This window comes from Zingiber officinale, chromosome 6B (genome assembly GCF_018446385.1).
Source record: "Zingiber officinale cultivar Zhangliang chromosome 6B, Zo_v1.1, whole genome shotgun sequence".
Classification (NCBI taxonomy): domain Eukaryota; kingdom Viridiplantae; phylum Streptophyta; class Magnoliopsida; order Zingiberales; family Zingiberaceae; genus Zingiber; species Zingiber officinale.
Genome location: NC_055996.1, coordinates 16,312,676 through 16,333,819, shown reverse-complemented (window position 1 = coordinate 16,333,819; position 21,144 = coordinate 16,312,676). Strand labels below are relative to the sequence as shown.

General features: G+C 37.9%; 1 protein-coding gene across 1 annotated transcript; it reads right to left on the bottom strand.

Annotated features, from left to right (window-relative positions):
• Positions 1-17,403: 17,403 nt before the first annotated feature.
• On the bottom strand, positions 17,404-20,324 carry LOC121992123 (EKC/KEOPS complex subunit TPRKB-like). Its single transcript, XM_042546284.1, has 6 exons — positions 20,125-20,324; positions 18,831-18,897; positions 18,484-18,606; positions 18,321-18,404; positions 17,837-17,923; positions 17,404-17,742 (listed from the first exon to the last, which is right to left on the bottom strand). Exons 1-6 carry the CDS (start codon positions 20,193-20,195, stop codon positions 17,656-17,658), a joined length of 519 nt encoding a protein of 172 aa, XP_042402218.1. The 5' UTR covers positions 20,196-20,324; the 3' UTR covers positions 17,404-17,655.
• Between the last annotated feature and the right edge of the window lie 820 nt (positions 20,325-21,144).

The window sequence follows — 21,144 nt, the reverse complement described above, 5'->3', positions numbered from 1 at the left end:
CAGCTCCCAGCTCAACTACTTATAGAACTCTACTCCTCAACTACTTACACTAACAATCTCCTTATGTCACCAGCGTTAATCACTGAAATATCTAATATCCATTGACTTAGTGTGACCATCTTGCTTCCTTTATGCAAAAGTCTTGGTCAAAGAATCTGTAATGTTAGCATCGGTCAATACTCTGCATAGTCTCACATCTCTTCTATCAATGATCTCTCGAATGAGATGGAACCGTCGTAGTATTTAATACGCAGCACCACCATTTAAGTAAAGTACATACTCTAACTAGGATCTAGAATCATCCTTATCAGTTTAGAAACTTGCATCTGTTGGTTAGTCCTAGGAAAATGTACCGGTTCCACTGTACAAAAATTTTTTGTACAAGTGTCGAACCTTTCCTTAAATAACCTATTGTGTTCTTTAGAAGTTAAATTAGGAATCGCAGACGGAGCTTAATATCATTGATTCCAAATTTAACTTATCTGTTCTTAATGGTTTAGATTTGAATCGCAAGCGGAATTTAACACTATTGATTCAAATCCACCTATGTTATTAATTCCATTAAATATTAATTTTCAAAATTGGCTTCCAGGACTGCATGGCGAGGCACATGGCCTTCTTGGATATGGGAGCAACCATCACCGCCTAGACAAAGCCTTTTAAGGAAAGCTAATATTTATTTTCCTTAAATAACTCTAGGTTAACTAAAAAGAACAATCGAATCACAAATTCAAAAAAGAAGAAAACACAAACTCGAAAAACTAATTCAAAAAACTAGATCTAATGTCTCTTGTCTTTGGAATTCATACAAAGATGAATAAACTAGCATGATGCGGAAAATAAATACTAGTAATACCTTTCTTTGTTAACTTTAATGACCTCTTGATCTTCTACCGTATTCCTCTTCTAACCTCGGACGTTGTGTGAGCAACGATCTTCCGAGATGAGAACCACCAAGCACCTTCTTCTTCCTTCTAGGTTTCGGCCACCAAGAGTCCTTCTTGATGGATAGGTTCGGCTACCACCAATGCTCCAAAGGATGCTAGAGACTAGGCTTCCTTTCTCTCCTTCTTCTCCTTGCTTGATTTGGCCACCAAAACAACTCCACCAATGAAGAGGTTTCGGCCACAAGAAAGGGAAGAGAGAAAGAGGAGGGGCCGGTCACACCCAAGGAGAAAAAGAGAGAAGAAAAATAGAATAGAGTCGTTACCCATGAAGGCACCTCTACCCCCTCTTTTATAATCCTTGGTCTTGGCAAATAAGGAAATTTAAATAAACACTTCCTTAATTCTTTTGCCATGAAAAATAAAATTTTAATTAATTAAAATCAAATTCCCTTTTTCAATTACAATGGTCAGCCACCTTTTCTCCCAATCAAGGAAATTTTAATTCACACAAGAATTAAAACTTCCTAATTTGCTTCCGGAAATTTATAAAAAATTTCTCCAATAATTTTTCCCTTCATGGTGGTTTATAAAAAGAAAATTTTATAAATTAAAATCTTTCTTTTAAACATGTGGATGATTTCCAAAAAGGAAAGTTATCTCTAAAAATTAAAATCTCCTTTTAATCTACAAATAAGGAAAGATATCAAATCTTTTATTAATCTTTTGTAGAAACTAATAAAAGAGAATATTTTAATTTTTAAACTCTCTTTTAAATCATGAACATGGTTAAAAAAGGAAAGTTTTCTCAAAATTAAAATCTACCTTTCAATCTACAAATAAGGAAAGATTTCAAATCTTTTCTTAATCTTTTTGTAGAAAGCTATAAAAGGAAAGATTTAAATTTTAAACTCTCTATTAAAACCATGGAATCCACATAAGAAAAAAAAATTTAAAAATTACTTTTTATTTTAATAGGGTCGGTCACCTAAGCTTGGGTTCAAGCTAGGGTTGGCCACCTCATGAACCCATGAACCATGCCTTTGGCCGGCCCTAGATTGGAGTCCAAGCTAGCTTGGCCGGCCCCTATAGGATGGGTAAGAAGGTGGATATAGGTGGGTATAGTACTCTATAATTAAGAGGTTACGATAGGGACCGAGAGGAGGAATTGGTTTTGGTCTTCCGATGAAATTAAGCATCCCGTGTTCGCCCCGAACACATAACTTAATTTCATCAATAATAATTCATTCCACTAAAGAACTATTATTGAACTACCGCATCAATCCCAAATTACATTTTGGACTCCTTCTTATTATGAGTGTGTTAGTCTCCCTGTGTTTAAGATATCGAATGTCCATTAATTCAAATGAGTTACTGACAACTCACTTAATTAATATCTAGTTCCAAGAGTAGTACCACTCAACTTTATCGTCATGTCGGACTAAGTCCACCTGTAGGGTTTAACATGACAATCCTTATGAGCTCCTCTTGGGGACATCATCAACCTAGATTAGTAGGACACAGTTTCCTTCTATAATCAACAAGTCACACTATAAGTAACACTATTTCCTAACTTATCGAGCATTTTGATTTATCGAGCTAAATCTCACCCTTTGATAAGTCAAAGAAATAAATATTAAATATATGTGCTTGTTATTATATTAGGATTAAGAGCACACACTTCCATAATAACAAATGTCTAGTTCTTTTATTAAATCAGTATAAAAAGAACTTACCTTAAATGGTCATACTCAATACACTTAGAGTATACTAGTGTAATCTATTAGTCAAGATAAACTAATACCTAATTACACTACGACTATTCCAATGGTTTGTTCCTTTCCATCTTAATCGTGAGCTACTGTTTATAATTTATAAAGAACCGATAACACGATCTTTTGTGTGTGACACCACACACTATGTTATCTACAATATAAATTAATTGAACATCTACATTTGGTATATATAAATGTAGACACTTGACCAATATGATTCTTATAAATGTTTATACAAAAGCTAGACTTTTAGTATATACTCCAACAGCATCGTTGTAACCCTTTACAACGAGCTCCTCATTACCTCTAAATATCAAGAATATTCTTTCGTTCTTCTCAAATACTTAAGAATATTCTTAACTATTGTCTAGTGACCTTCACTTGGATCTGACTATATCTGCTCGTCATGCTTAATGCATACGAGATATTAGGGCGAGTACAAAACATGGTATATATGATAGACCCTATAACAGATGCATAAGAAATCTTATCAATGCGATCTCTTTCTTTCTTAGAAGAGGGGGATCGAGTCTTCGAAAGACTCATATCATGTGAAATTGGCAGAAATCTCTTTTTTAGAATTTTGCATGGTAAAATGATTAAGCACCTTGTCAATATATATACTCTAGATTAAGTCAAGCAATCTTTTATGTCTATCTCTATAGATCTTGATGCTTAATAAATATTTCATTGAGAAACAATTCCCAAGTTAAGTATTCACAGATTGTAGTGAACGGATAACATTTCCAATGAGAAGTATGTCATTTACATACAAGATGAGAAAGATGGCTATGCTCCCACTAACTCTCTTGTAGACACAAGGTTTATCTTCATTCTTGATGAAACCAAACACTTTTATTGCATCATAGAATTGAAGATTCCAAGTTATAGAAGCTAATTGCTTTAATCGATAAATGGATATTTGCAACTTACATACCTTTCCAACATACTTTGGATCTACAAAACCCTTAAGTTGTGGCATGTACACATCCTCGAATAGATTTCTGTTAAGAAATATAGTTTTAACATCCATCTGTCAAATCTCATAATCATAGTAAGCTGAAATAGCAAGCATGATCCGAATAGACTTGAGCATTACAACTGATGAAAATGTTTCATCATAGTCTATACCATGAATCTACTTGATTCTTTTAGCCACTAATCTACCTTTATATGTATGCATATGATCATTGATGTGCGAGTCTGTCACACCCACAAATCAAATTAATTCATTTATATTCAACCGAACCCCTTAACCTACACTAAGCTACTATAGTAGAGGACCGGGTCGTCTCTCACGTGGAAACAATGATAGGACGTTTGCTCTCAGACGAAATCGAACAATGGGGTTTTGTTTTTGAATTTCTACACCTAATGCAAATAAGGAAATCCTAACTAAACAGCAAATATAAACTCATAATGCAGTGTCACTCTACACTATGAGGATCCAATAAACATTAATAAAGAAAGCAATACTCAAAGACAATTAACTAAACAAACTTAACGACAGTTATACGAAACCTAATTATGCATAAAAGCTAAACTTATACCATATTATCACGCTATGATACAAGATCAACAATCATACATAATGAACTAAACAAAGTATCAAAACTAATTAACATGCATCATAAGAAGATCGAACACAAAATTAAACTAACAACTACACATTAAACAAGCATAAAAACTTAACTACAAAATGAAACAAGAACAACAAATAAATCCTAATTAACCAATCCACTTCTCCACAATCAAACACGCAAAGTATTCTGTCTGTCACTACAGAATCACCGAGGAAGAAGACCGCTGTCACTCGGAATACTCCTGGATCCGGTGGACAGCTGACGTTACTGATCGGAACTACAATTTGCGACGGTGGAAGCGCGAAATCCTCGAAGAAACCTCTCCGGAAGAAATCTGCTGAATGAAGGAAATCTTCCAAGGGCTGTCAACCCTACGCTGCCTTCTTCACCGTGTCCGGCAGATTCGAGTTGTGTGGTACCAGAGCTGGGAAGAAGTCCGGCTGGAAATTCTCCGGCGAAGGGGAAATGGCGTTGCTGGAATCTGAGCTCCTGCCTTCTTCACCGTTTCCAGCAAAGAAACTCAGGATTCCGATGCTGATGTGAGAAATGGAGTGACGCCGGAGAAGAACCCAGAACTCGCCACCGTCGGTAAGTCTCTGCCCTCTTCACCGTTTCGGGCAGATACTCACTCGAAGGAAATGCGAGGGGATGGAGAACCTCGTCGGAGAAACCTCTCCGGTGATGCTCAGTGACCGTCGCTGCTACAGATCCGCTGGAATCGCCGCCGTCGGCTTCGTTGTCTTCGATTGGGAGAAAGGAACGGGCGTCGGACTCGCGTGCCCTAGCCGATGCAGACGCCAGGAAGAGGGAAAGGATGTGGAGGACCGGCCGGCGGCGGTGAAGAGAAGAAGTGGTGCCGCCGGCCGGAGAGAAGAAAGGAAGGAGAGGTGGATGGTGTGCCCTAGCCGCTGGAAGAGGAAAACGCGAGCCGAGAGAGATTCTGTGCCGTGCGGGTGAGTAAGGAGAAGGGAGGTTTCTTAACGGGTCGGGTAAAGGTTTTGGGTAAAGGAAAAGATCCGTTAAAACTTAGACCCGGTTCATTAAGAGTAGATTTCAAATTGGGCTTTAAATTGGATGAGTTGGGCTTTGGACAAGGCTTAGAAATGGATTATTGTGATTGGATTTGAATTGAAGCTCTTAGAATGGGCTTAAGAAGAGTGGGCTTTAAAAGTGGATTTTGAATTGAATTTGAATTGGAGGCTTTACTTCTTGATGTCTTGATCATGGATCTTGATCAACGGTCCAGATTACTTCCCTACAAAACAAGATGTATATTTAAGATAAAATATCAGAAAAATATAGGAAAAATTAGATCAACGCTCCAAATAAATCTCAACTCATAAAATATGATATAAATACAGAATTAAGCATATGAGAGGATAAAAATATCAAGTCCAAGAGCCAAAATAACATATAAAAATGCTAGTTATCAATCATCCATATCAGTCTTCATTTTGAATGCCCACTTACACCTAATGGGGTTGATCCCTTCAGGTGGATTAACCAAAGTCCATACTTGGTTAGTGTACATAGATTCCATTTCAGACCTTGTGGCCTCTAGTCATTTCTCAGAATATGGACCATGTACAACTCTTTGATAAGATATAGGCTCATTAAGACCAACAAGCACTATATCACTGTGATCAGACAAGAGAAAAATATCTCTCAAGTTGACGATGGGTCCTATCAGATCTGCGTAGAGGTTGTTCTACTTGAACAGATTTTTTTCCACAACTTCTTGCGGTATAATAAAATCATGATCCACAACATCTTGTGACACCCTGTTCAACTTTCATCAAGGTTTCGATACTAGTTTGTGTATTTTGAATTTCTTCAAGATCGACTTTACTCCCAATAGCTCTTCCAGAAATAAAATCTTTCTTGAAAAATATTATTTCTAGCAACAAATATTTTGCCTTGTGTGGGATTATAAAAGTAATATTTCTTTGTTTCCTTGGAATATCCTACAAAATAGCACTTGTCTAATTTAAGTCATATTTATCTGAGACTTATCATCGAACATAATCCTCATAACCCTTAATTTTTATACAAGATATCTTGGAACTTTTTCCAGCCCATATCGTATATGGTGTCTTTATTGTCACAGCCTTAGATGGAACGTGGTTAAGTGTGAAAGTGGTCATCTCTAGAGAATACCCCAGAAGGAAATAAGAAGATTTGTTTAACTCATCATCGATCATACCATATCTAATAAAGTATAATTTCTTCTTTCTGATACATCATTCCATTGTGGTGTTCTAAGTGGAGTGAGTTGAGATATGATCTCAGACTCAACAAGATAGTCACGAAATTATTAGCTAATGTATTTCCCACCTCAATATGATCAAAGAATCTTAATATGCTTACTAAGTTGATTTTGTACTCCATTCTTGAATTCTTTGAACTTTTCAAAAGATTCAGACTTGTGTTTCATGAGATACACCTAGTCATATCTACTGAAATCATCAGTAAAAGTAATGAAGTAATGATAGCCTCCTCTAGATGTTATATTGAAAGGGCTATAAACATCAATATGAATGAGTCCTAATAAATCATTAGCTCTTTCGCTGTGTCCACTAAAAGGAGTCTTAGTCATCTTACCTTGAAGATAAGATTCGTATGCCTCATATGATTCAAAGAGTCCATTCTTATGGAGTTGTGCTATGTGACTCTCATTTTTGTAACCCAAACAACAATACTAGAGATATGTTTAGTTCAAATCATTAGAATTGAACTGATGGTATTTATATTATATATTGGGTCAATGATCTACTATTTCACAGCGCATGCACATTTGTACAGATGTGAGATGCACAGTTGGTATCTAATACTCACGAAAAAGAAATAGATAGATTGACTTGAATGACTTCTATAATATATATACCTGAGGTAGAAGTCTCACTTCTCTTTCCTTTAACTTCCTTTAGGTACAATTTGCAATTCCTCTGGTCTCACTGCAATGGAAGTAGGTTCCTTCCTTAGCAACACCTTTGGATTTCAATGCATGAGTCTTGCCCTTGCCTTGGGTCTTACCCTTACCTTTGAGCTTTCATTTACCTTTGCCCTTTGGCACCATCAAAATGGTACTAGCTCTTACCTTCTTAAAGTTGGGTTCAGCAGTTCTCAACATACTCAACATCTCAAATAATGGTTTGTCAATTTCATTCATGTTATAGTTCATGATAAATTGACCGTAGCTCTCAGCCAACAACTGCAGAATAAGATCAGTGGTTAATTCTTAGCCCAATGAAAATCTCAATCTTTGTAAGTTCTCTATATATCCAATTATTTTAAGCATATAAGGCCCTATGAGACTTTTTTTCTTAGATCTGGCATTGAAATAGAGCCTTAGAGATATCAAATCTCTCATGTCTTGTATGTTCTTGATATAGTTATCTGAGATGTTCAACCATATCATAAGCATTCATATTCTCATATTGCTTCTAAAGCTCAGAGTTCATGGTGATAAACATAAGGTGTGACACATCTAATGTATCATCTTGATGCATCTTTTAAGCATCCTTATCAACTCTAGTAGCAGTAGTGGGTGTTGTTTCTGAAGGCGTTGGAATTCCGTTATGTTAAATTTCCCTGTACAAAAAAAATTGTACAAGAACAGAACTTTTCCTAGCAACCTGCATTTTCGATCAAACATGTGTTTGATCAATCAAGCAAGTTCTTGAATGATCTAATCACACCTTGATCAAATTACAAGATCGCTAGCCTCTTATATTGGTATTCAAAAAAATGATACAAAGAAAAACGAAACTAGATACGCAACGGAATTAAAGAACTAGTTGTACCTTTTCTTTGTAGCTAAAGACCTCTTGATCTTCTACCGTATTCCTCTTCTCTTCTTGGACGTCGTGTGGGCGACGATCTACCAAGAACAAAACCACCCTCCTTCTCTTCTCTTCTAAAACCGACGGCCACAAAAGGAGTCTCTAGGATGGGGCACATTCTAATCTTCTTCTTCCTCTCCTTCTTCTTCTTGCTTGCGTTCCTCTTCTTCCTTTTCTTCAAGCCGTCAGCCACCAAGTAGAAGAAGTGTCGTCGGCCCTAGCTAGGAGAGGAAAGAGGGCGGCCCTTGGTGGAGGTGGCGCTGACCCTAGGTGTGGTTGAAGGTGGCGCCGACCACAAGGAGAAGAAGAGGTGGATGTGGCGCTGACCCTAGGTGGAAGAGGGGCGCCGGCCACAAGGAGAGAAGAAGATTGTGGAGAAAATAGAAAGTTAAGTTTTAGGGGCTACAGCCGTCGATTACAAGGAAAGAAAAATTAACAAAATTTTATTTATAAAAAATCTAAACAAACTATGTTAAACCAAACAAATTAAGTTAAACTAAACCAAGTTAAGTTAAACCAAACCAAGTTAAGTTAAACCAAACCAAGTTAAGTTAAATTAAACCAAGTTAAACCAAACCAAGTTAAACCAAACCAAGTTATGGGTGGGTGGATGCGAAGCTTTATATAGAGGCTACAATAGGGACCTAGAGGAGTAGGGATGTAAACGAGCCGAACCGAGCCGAACAGTATTAGGCTCGAGCTCAGCTCATTTAAGTTATATTCAGGCTTGAGCTCGGCTCGAGCTTGAATCGAGCTTTTATCACAAGGCTCGAGCTCGACTCGTTTTAGAATTATCAAGCTCGCGAACAGTTCGAGCTCGGCTCGTTATTAGCTCGATTATCAAAGTTAACGAGCCTAACTCGTTAAGCGAGCTCGGGCTCGTTTAGAGCTCATTTTTGGCTCGTTTTAGAGCTCATTTTTTGACTCATTTTAAAGCTCATTTTAAAGCTCGTTTTAGAGCTCATTTTTTTACTCGGTTTAAGGCTCGTTTTAAGGCTCGTTTTTTTGGCTCGCGAGCCTATAAACAAACATGCTCGTGAGCTCACGAGCTGAATATCCTTAAGCTCGAGCTCGGCTCGATAAAACTGTCAAGCTCAAAATCGAGCTCGAGCTCGGCTCGATAAGATAAACGAACGAACTATAACGAGCTTTTTACCGAATCGAGCTCCGAATAGCTCGCGAACTGTTTGGTCCATTTACATCCCTATAGAGGAGGAATTGGTTTAGGCCTCCTGATGAGGTTGGGCTTCTTGTGTTCGGCCCGAATACTCAACCCAAGTCTATCAATAATAACACAAACCACTAAAGAGTTATTATTGAACTACCACGTCAATCCCATATTACAATATGAGCTTTTTCTTATCGTGAGTGTGTTAATCTCCCTGTGTTTAAGATATCGTATGTCCATTAATTAATTGAGTTACTAACAACCCAATTAATTAACATCTAATTCCAAGAGTAGTACCACTCAACTTTATTATCATGCCGGACTAAGTCCACCTGCAGGGTTTACTGATAATCTTTATGAGCTCCTCAAGGGGGCATCATCAACCTAAATAATTAGGATATAGTTTTCTTCTATAATCAACAATACACCATATAAATAATACTATCTCCCAACTCATCGAGTCTATTGATTTAACGAATAAATCTCACTCATTGATAAGTTAAAGAAATAAATACTAAGTATACATGCTTGTTATTATATAGGGATTAAGAGGACGCACATCTATAATAACAGAGGTTCTGTTCTTTTATGTAGTCAGTATAAATCGAACAACCTCAAATGGTCCTGCTCAATACACACATAATGTACTAGTGTAATTTTATAGTCAAGACAGATTAATACCAACTTACACTGCAACCATTCCAATAGTTTGTCCCAATCCATCTTAGTTGTGAGCTACTTTTTATAATTTATAAGGAACCGATAACATGATCTCTGTGTGGCATCACACACCATGTTATCTACAATATAAATTAAATGAACAACTGCATTGACATATATATAAATATAAAATACAAATATTTAACCAAAGTGATTCTCATTTCAAAATATTTCAAAACAGATGTTCATACAAAAGCTAGGTTTATAGTATACATCCCAATAGTTTCTAGAATGAACTGCTCTAGGACGTACAGTTTTCTTTCTTGCTTGAGGATAATTTTCAAATTTCTATAGCAGTCTAGGAAATTAACTTCATTGAGCTTGTCCTTATCAAGGACAGATCACAAAGATAGTGTATTTGATATACTAAATGACATGGTTATCTGCAATAATAATATGCAAAAATAAGTATCATATTCAGATCATTTAATTATGCCTTTAATCAAATGATTCTCCCATTGAATGGATATGGTCATGGATGTGGTTTTACCCACACTACTAGTTCTATACCCACAAGCAATAACATTTAAGTAGAACAAGATCTATATTATACCTCATCTTGAGTTAGCTTTGGCTAATCGCCCAAGACTTAGTATAACTTAGGTAGGTAATGTTTACCAATTACATTATATGTAACTTTTGTATAATTAGGTGAGCAAGACTATTTGTTCGTTTGTCCATCTTATGAAATTCATATTATAACTCATTTTGAGTTAAGTTTAGCTAATCACCCTAAACTAGTATAATTTAAATTACATCGTATGGGATATGTCTCTAAGTTCTCAATCTAATTGAGGTAATTTAGTTAAGTCACCCACAAAGTTTAATAGTCGGACATCATAATTATCCTGTTGCACTCTGTCAAGGTAAATTGAGTCACTTTGCTTTGGTAAAACATGATTACAATTAATTGAGATAGTACTGAGCACCGAACTTTGGTAGACATATGAAAAAGACCTAATTACAATAGTTACACATGCATCGCATACAATCATGGTATATCATAGCATACATCAACATATACACTAAAATAAAATGTGACATGGTTATGGTCCCATCAACTACGATCTTCAAGCCAATGAGAAGATCAAAAGGTCAACCTAGGTAAAAGCATCTTCTCAAAGTTTCCTTAATCGTCGTGTGTTGTTGTCCTTCTCCCTTTTTCACCATCGTTCAGTAGATTAGTTCTTTTCTGAATTTGTACATTACAAAATCTAAAGAAACTTCAAGTTACATTCAATGATAGTCTAAATTTTTAATAAGAATGAAAAAGAAGAGAGACACGACACGCATACCGTATTATGAATTATAACATACACACACATCTAATCATATCAGGGTTAAGGGTCATAACCATACAACATGTCATATAACATTCACAATATCTTTATGACATAAAATCTACTATGATTTCAACAAAGAATTATGAACCGCAATGCCACGGTACAACATCCCTGACGTAAAATTATTTTACATACTCATTGTATGAGTTGCTGCTATACCCGAGACCCTACTACCACAAAAATTAAGACCTTTCTATTCACAATAGTTTGGCTGAGACCTTGCTTTGTTCACAACACAAACTATTTCTGCTACCCACAAAAATTGAGACATTGTTGTTCACAACAGTTTGGCAAAGATCTTGTTGTTCACAACACAAACTGTTACATTCATAACAAAACAAAGACTCATAATCATGCAAATCATAGTAAACATCTCATGCAGTTTCTATATCACATAAAATCTAACTACAACTTAGTATACGTCTTCGCAAGCAGCTCTGATACCACTATTAGGATCTAGAGCGCTAAATGTCGAAAGCACAATGGAAAAACTAACTAGATCCTTCTAGAAGATCCATGTAAAAGAGAAAACTATATACTAAGTTTGTTAAAAGGAGTTATACCTTTGTTGTGTGAACATGAACTCTCGATGGTAACTTTGTCCTTAGTGGATCTTAGCATGATCAAGTGGCCACTTCTCTACGATATTCACACGAACACATTCTGTCCATCTCACACTCACGATTTAGAGAATAAAAACCACCTAAGGTTATGCTAGCAACCCTTCAAGGAAATTTCGGCTAAGAAGAAGTGGAGGAGGAAGAAAGCAAAAAATCATCTTTGGAAATGAATTCAACAACTTTTTGTACTCATCCAAGGAATGTCAAAGGTCATTTGGCTTTTTGGTCTTCCTTTGATTAATGAACCATTAAACTCTTTAATGGAAGGAATACAATAAGTCTTTTGCCTTTCGGTGTTCTCTTCCAATGCATGATTAGTCTAAATTAATCATCATTTCTCTTCTTTAATGAGTGGATTTAATTGAGTCTAACTCAATGAGTCTAACTCGGATTAGACTCCATCCAACATAATGAGTGTAACTTGGATTGAACTCATTAATCTAATAATCTTAATTATCTTATAATTAACTTTTAAGGCTAACACTAACAACCGCACCAGGAATCCCTCTGACCTGCTCACTAATTGTCTTCTTTCCTCCTAGTTGTGCTTGCAGGCATGCCCAACTCGAAGTCTTCTTTTAGTTAACATTTCAGCCAACTCACCGGTAGTTCACCTCTCACAGTTTCCAAACTGGATCAAATTTGACATCATCCGTGGAAACACTACACCTGATTTAGAATGTGAAGATGGATGACGTCAGAAAATTCGCTGCCACTACCATGATCCTATAGAATTTCGATAAATAGAGCACTACCACAGTGTAAGAACAATAAATCAGAGTTTTTTAGGTATTGCTCTCGTTTGAACGTTGTGCTAGAAGCTCACAGATCTTAATTCCAGCAGGATCCTTACTCTCCGATCCCTGGTCAGCAGATTTATTTTCTATTATATTCTCTCCCCAACTCTGTAGACCTTTGGGAGTCACAGATTGAGCACTACGACATCGTTATAGCCATTCGCTCAACATCGCTACTATCCCTCACTCGGCATCGCTATTGTCTGTCGCTTGGCATTGACATTATAGCCGCTCGCTCAGACTTACGGTAGGCTTAAAGCCCCTAGCCCAGCGATAACGATTCACTTATGGAGACTATGACCACTCGCTTAGGCGTACAATAGGCTATAGCCCCTAGCCCAGTGTTAGAACTCATGTTTCCACGTCGCCAAAGACATCTAGGCTTAGCACCCACTTACTTCAGGGCTTAGCTCCCACTAACATCAGAGCTTAACTCCCAGTGACTTCAGAGCTTAGTTCCCACTAACATTCGGGTTTAGCTCCCATTGAATTCAGGACTTGGGTCCCTCTGACTCTCAGGGTTTTACTCCCTCACATTGCAAGAGGTTTTTCTCTCACCGACTTAGGCCTTGCTTCCTTTAATTATCAGTGCTCAAACTATTCTCTCCCCAACTCCACAGGCCTTTGGGAGTCACGGATCGAGCACAATGTCACTATTACAATCGCTCACTTGGCACCACTATGATCATACACTTGGCATCAACACAGTCACTCGCTCGACAACACCACGAGCTCTGATCCCTCTCGACTCATGGGCCCTGCTCCCGCTCGACTCACGGGCTCCGCTCCTGCTTGATCCACATGATCCACTCCACTTGACTCAGGGCTTATCTCCCACTGACATTAGTGCTTAGCTCTCACTAACTTTAAGACTCACTCGGCATTCCTACAGTCGCTCGCTCAGCATCAACATGGCCCCTCACTCGACATCGACACGGTCGCTCGCTCGGCACCACTACAGTCGCTCATTCGACATCCATATGGCCACTTGCTCCACACCACTACAACCGCATGCTTGGCATCCCTACAGCCGCTTGCTCCGCACCACTACAACCACTCGCTCAGCATTCCTATAGCCACTCGTTCGGTACCACTACAGTCACTCGATCGGCATCCCTACAACCGCTCGCTCAACACCACTACAGCTGCTCACTCAGCATCCCTACGATCACTCACTCAGCATCATACTATGATCCCAACGATCTTACTGACCCTTCAGTCGGGAGAAATTCAGCTTTATGATAGGCTTAGTTTAGTCAGTTGGATTAACATATCCTTTAATGTAATTAAACTTGAAGGAGAGGCCTGTGATGTGGTGAATAGAAATGGAGACACATTGGTACGAGGTATTTTTTGGTATTTTGATTGCTTTTTCCCTTTTTTTAGGGATTGTCTTCATAGAAGGAAGGGGAGGTCCTTTTTTGCCAAGATGTCGCCTCTCACGCTGCACCACCTCCACCTTCCAGCGTTGCTGACTGCTCCCCATTCTAGTCGACTGTGCACCTTCCCACTCATGCCCTCGACCTCCCATTTTCCCTTTCACGCGACACCAGCTCTCTCGATCGACGCCATTAAACATTGAGAGAGGTATGTCTCCCTTCCTCTTCCTCACACCTTCTCCGATAGCTAGATCATCAACAAATTCCTTGCACCTAGCCACCAGAATCTCTCCAATGGCCAAATCCCCTCTCTCAAGCACGCTGGCAACCTCGTGCTACCTCCCTGTCGTCGGATGCCATGGACGACCTCCCTCCTTGCCATGTGCTCTCCGCCAGCAATGCCCTCCGCTAGCACTACTTCGAGCGACATTGCCGACCATAACGCTGGCCAAGCCACCTCAAGCAATGACCTCCCTCGCCGCCATCACTGAGCAATGACCTCTCCACTACTGATCTTTGGCTAAAATATTGGTGCAATTTACACTAATGATCTAACTCAGGTTTTGATGAATAATAAGTGGTTTAAAGTTAGAGTGTTTTGTGGTCTAATTACTTTACCAAGTGTGCAGGAGTCAACGAGTCTGGAGGACCTGACACTAGGTTGAAATCTAGCTAGGTCTGCTAGACCCGATAGTTGGTACTAAGTCTAGATAGGTCCACGGGATCCAATATTTGGCTGGAAGTTCGGTCAGGTCCGCGGGACCTAACACTAGCAGGAAGACCTAGTGGGTTAAAAATAAGTCAAGATACTGTAGTTGGTAAGTGGAGGTAAACAATTGGAGGAGAGATCCAGTGATGACGTGTTCCCAGTTGAGGGAACTATAGGCGTTGGTCTAGCTTAGATCCATTTGGGAAACCTAAGCTGAGACTTTGACTAAATCCTGGTCTTGAGGAGACAGAATCTAATTACTTATACTCTTATCATAATTATGCTATTATTTTACAGGATAAACATATTTTTATTTGTTTGGACTAACCCTTTTTGCAGCAAAAAAATGGCTAAAAAAGGGAGTCCGAGCGCCCAGAGTTAGTCCGTGCGCCCCGACCAAGTGCGCCTGGGTGGGTACCGCAGGCACCCGGACCAGAAAATTTATTGAAAATCTGAGTTGGAATGCGATGACTGGCCGAACCACGTTAATGGTCCAAGCGCCCGGAGGGGGTTCGGTGCCCGAAGGTGGATAAACTTCGTGGATAAAATTTTGATGAGAGATCGCCACATCAACATAGTCCAAGTGCCTGGAGGGGTTCTAGGGGCCCGGAATGAGCCTATAGAAGAGTCTTCGACTAGCAACTTCAAAAAATCATCTTCTACAACTTTCATATTCAAATGCTACTCCCAAAAGACTCCGATGACAACAAAATGCTGCTCTGGAATTCGAAGAACGAAGACTTCTTCGATTTCCTTTCTATTTGTCGGTAATAATTTTATTTTCAGTTCTGGTACTCAATATTTGTAATCCATTTATGAACTGATAGTGATTGCCCAATGAAAGCGATCAACGATCGCGGACACTTGAGTAGAAGTCGTCACAAGCTCCAAACCAAGTAAAATTTGGTATTATTAGCATTATTTTTTTTGTTTCCCTTTTCTACTGCATAACTCATTTTAACTCGTAATTTTCGACAAACGCTATTCACCCCCCTCTCTAGCATGTTTACGATCCAACACAAAACACCAATCTCCCCCTTTCTTCACTCTGATTGGTTGCTAGTCAGATTACTAGTCCTTCTCCCTCCCTGTCGGCCATGCCAACAATAGATCTCCATCCAGACGTTGCCCATTAGATGCCAGTCTCCATCTCACCGCTAGCTATTACCGAAGTCGATCTCTGTTGTGGATCTCCATGCTCCCTGTCGGTAGATCTCTCGTTGTTGTATGCCTCCGGGCTGCTATTGTTGTTCACTCCTTGTGGTGCTCCATGTTAATCCGGCCTTCTGGCCAATGTTTCTGAGTCACTTGTAGTTGTCTCCGGCTTTGCAGATCTAGCACATTTTCAGTCGACTTCACCGACCCCAACTAGCACTACATCTAGTCTTGCCGATTCGATACTCCAGGGGTCCATCTCCCCGATCCGATACTCTAGGGGCCCAGCTCCTTGATCGGACATTCAGTTCATGTCTGATTGGTCTTGCCATTCGGACACTCCAACTCATTGCCACTCCGATTCGATGCTTCTCCCATGCCCAAATATCTAGACATTTTGGCATGTATACTAACGTGGCATGTGGAGTAGTATGGTGGACGTAGCATGATCTCACGAGATCTTCCGCAGTGCCAGATACGGTTGATGAGACCTTCTGATATGGTGATGGAACATCTTTTTTACTATGATACAACATCCTGTCAGAAGCACATCATCCCTTTTGACAACTATGGATTTGACATCTCTTTTAGGTTATAAAAAGCTTCGCCTCCACATACTAAGGTATATACGCACGTGTCTATAGAAATACATATTACTTTACTGTTTATCTTCTTCATTCCTATTGCTAGAGACTGACTTGAGCATCAAAGTGGAAGACTGATGCAACCCAATCTCCCCCTAACGCTCTCTTCCCCTTTTCTCGTCTTCTAGCAGTTTTACGAGCATTGCTAACCAGGGATTTTTGGGGATTCCTAACTCCCTATTCCTGACTTGTTCTTGAAAGTCTAACGATTCAGTCGACCTAAATGACAGTTCACTTCTTCTTCCTTTGGATCATGACGACTTAATCCACATTACAACCAACTCACCGATAGTTCAAACCTCATCAATTTTAGATGGAATCACCAAGTATCCGATTTTACCATCCAATTAATCCATAGAGTTCGTATAATTTACAAACAAACATTAAAAAATTCAATATCAAATCCGATCACTTATGACGCGTTAAAAAGTTTTCTTCGATGTAGCATCGTTCTTTGCTCGCCTATCGAGTTCACCTTCTTACACGCCATCAACCAACACTTGCTTGAGTCTACTTGGCTCCGATGTGGCTTCAATCCCTTGAATTTTCCATATCATCCTAAACCCTTGCAAAAACACAACTAAAAAATTACTAATATTAATTTAGATGCACACAGTACAAACTTTGCAACATTTCCATTGATTTGCAAATTCTGAGGACTGACTAAACCCTAAACGATAGCATGTCATTTAAATGATGCATTAAATGAGGGCATCTTATGATTATTTTATTATTCATATAAGATTTTTAAAAAATATTTTCCAATATATATATGGAGCATGCCTTTCAATGATGAAAAATCTCCCACTGCTTCTCCAACAAATTCTTCAGCTCAATCACAACATGCCTTTCAATGGTTCATAAATAGAAGATCATAGGAATTTGTTCTCCATCTCAAGACTCAATAGTTCACTAGAAAGAACTGGTACACTCTAAGCGTAGTACCAAACTGTAAATTATACATAACTAAATGCAAACAAAACAAAGAGGGAGAACGAAATAGGAAAAGGGCCATCTAGCTTGGCATATTCAATCTTTATAGAGCATCTCGAGCAGCAATCCTACAGACAATTGCATCAGACAATGAAGATATTGCCAATTCCTCTGGTGTTATCTTATAATGCTGCGACGAGAAAAATATAAATAATAAGACCAACTTATCAAACGGGAAGATTAAACGTGTACACTAAAAGATGTGCCAAGAATCAAATGCATACCTTTAAAATGTGTGTAAGATTCGCTTTAGTCTCCAACTCTGCCAGATCAACCTCTTTCCCATTTATCAGCTCTGCCACATCTTTCATCTAGGTAAAATGAAAATGTTTCTAAATCTATGTTTAAACTCAGAATATATGTTACGCGCAATACAAAATTGTGGTAAACTTCTTAAGAGCCCATTTTTTGATTGTTATACAGCTATAAAACTTCTCCAACTTCTTAAAAGTAGTTTTGCTTTTAAATTTCTAAATTTTTCAACTCTACATTAGGTCTAACAGCAGGTGGTTTTTGCATGAAACAAAAGTTTCCAAAATCTTAGAATGATTGATTGGGCAAAGGAAAAACTAATGTTAACAAATAAAATATAAAAATTGAAACTCAGAATACTGGTAGCACTCTTCTTTAAAAATAATGAAAAAAAAATACCAGAAGAGCTAAGCGTTTCTGCATAACTAAGAGAGCTATAGACTAAGATCAGTGTACCTCATCTTGAGATGCAGCAAATCGTGCTGCAAGAACATATGTTGTATCATCAGAAATACCACATCGCTTCAAGGATTCAGAAATCTAGAAAAAGACCGTTTTGAGGAATTGTTATATGGAGTTTGTAAACAACATACAAAAAAAATGGAATATGACTTAATACATGTTTGGATCCTGAGTAGTTATAGATCAGTTCTGAATGAAGAGTTCGTGTAGTGAGTGATTCCCTTGATTTGGATAGAAGTGCCTTATGTGCAGCCGCTAAAACAGGGAAAATGTCCGGTACCTGTAGTGACAATGTAAATTAAAAGCTAGAAGGTACAATTTGGAAATCAAAAGATATCAGAAACACCACATTAAGAACACAGCCCAATTGCAGAGATACTGTGAAGTGTAACGAATGCTACTAGGATGAAAACTTCATATACATGAGCAATATTTTAGCACAAAGTTTTTTTTTTTTTAACAAGAGAAGCTCAATTAAAAGGGAGAAGAGGAAAACGAGCATACTAGCGATGCATTTAAAAGTGCTACTTCTGGTTCAAGTTTTCCTGTCTGTACAAAGTCAAGAAGTTGCCTGGCAATTAATAAGAAAAAATTGTTAACTAACCTTTAAACATAAAGCATTTATTTGCAAGTTACATACTCACTGTCTCAGATAAATTAGGCCATTGATGTCAAAATTCCTTTGACAGGTGAAACAAAATCCAAAAAATACATAGTATACTTAACAATTACAAACACTATTTAGTTTCAAAGCACACAAAATATGCACTATAATTCAAACTTTTGTCATAACAAAATTCATAACATGTCGGAACTTAAACAATCAGTGTCAAACATGTAAATTTCAAGTGTAAATACACTCGCATCAACTTCAACATTCTAATTGAGTGTAATACACTAAGATTTTGCACATGATAAATAAATTGTTGTCAAAGATTCATCAGATCTAAGAATCCCATAGAAAAGAGGAGCCATATAATGTTTCAGAAGCCCTTCCAATAGTAGGGCTTAGGTAAGTTTCTTTTGATGGATAAGAACCATCAGAATCACATTCTTATGAAACCACAGAAGCATAACCACACCTGCCACAAGGTTCCAATTAAGATGGAAATTTAAGGATCATTCATTTTATAAGCCACTGACCCATCAAATATTTATAGATCAAATAGCAAGAATGTGTTTAAGAAGCCCTTCAAATAGTAGGTTACGTGGTATTGTTCTACACAATTTTGTGGGAAACAATTCATTTTAATGGAAAATCTCTTCTCAAATAAAATAAATTCCTTCCAAGATTGCCAATTATTTCTTATAAGCATGTGATAAAGTAACTATCAGAAAAAGGAACTAATCCTAGATAGAATTAAATGAATAACTAATTCTAGAGATAATACGGCAGTACCTAATTTTAGAGAAAATAAAGGAAGATAATTCTTAATAATGGGAAATTGAAGCGATATTTAATATTTGCTGTTGACATTCCAAACAAGCAGCCAAGCTTTTTTTTGAAGCCCATGGGGGTTCAAAGGAGAGAGAAGTAGTTCATTTTTCCTTTTTCCCTTTCCCCTGTTCAGAAAACTGAAGCTCATCCGGAGCTGGGAAAAGAAGGAAAAGGATGTCGGAGATGACTAAAACAAGAGAATCTGAACAGAAGACTCGACTTAGTCCATCGAAGAATGATTGATGCAATCAACTGAGCAAAAAACAAACAGATAAAAAAACAGATAAATGAAATTTGAAGGAGCACATAGTGTAACATCAGGGAAAAATGCAAATCAGAGCAATAGGTGAAGGTTGTAACCTGCTATTGGTAACGTCGGTGAAGAGAGCGAGGGAGAGAGAGGTGGAACCGTTCACCTGGAATTCCTTCATTTCTTCCCACGCCCTTTCTTTCTTCCACTTTCCTTAGGAATCGCTCGAATAAGGCGCGGCCGTCGTAGTTGCCGCCGCCAAGGAGAAGCTGGGCGAGTGCACAAATGAGGGCAGAGTGTTATCGAAGGGCGAGCGTTGAGATGGTGATCCAACGGCTCAAACGGTTCTGGTGCCTGAGGAACCGACAGCTCGAACGGTTCCTCTGGTTGTAGTGCGTTAAGGAATTTTCCCAATTTCTGCGAATAAATTTAGTTTCTATTTATGTCGTTGAATATTTATATAATATTAAATTAAAAAAATAATCCTAAAATCTTAAATTATTATATTGAAATGAATTATAAAATATAAATACGATCCTTTAAAAAAAAGAATATGCAATATCTGAAATTAATTAATATACGATCATATACGGCTAGGGATGATAATTTCATCCGAACCCGATGGAGAATCCGACATCCGACCCGAATGGAGAAGGGTATGGAGGGACTATCAATACCTGATACCAGACCCGAATATCCGATTAAATAATATATATACATATATTAAAGAAATTTTCTTTTCCTAAAATCAACTTATTATTTTTGTTGATATTAGGAGGAGACTATATAGATGTTTAATCTATTTTTTAATTATATATATATATATATTTTAATAGGTTGTTAATTTTAATATATTTTTGTTGAATGATAATAGTTGGAAAGAAAGAAGAAAAATTATAACTATAGAAGATATCCGATCATTTAATGGGTATGGGTATACTGATCGGAGATCCTATACCCGATGGGTATGGGGACGGAGGATATAAAATTTGACCCGAATTCGACCCATTGTCATCCCTATACACTGCCCATTTGTTTATCTACTTCAAGTCTAATTTCTTTCACGTGTGTCTCATCAAGATGACATAACGATGATTCTTTTATTTAAGATTTAGGATTTAGAATAGGGG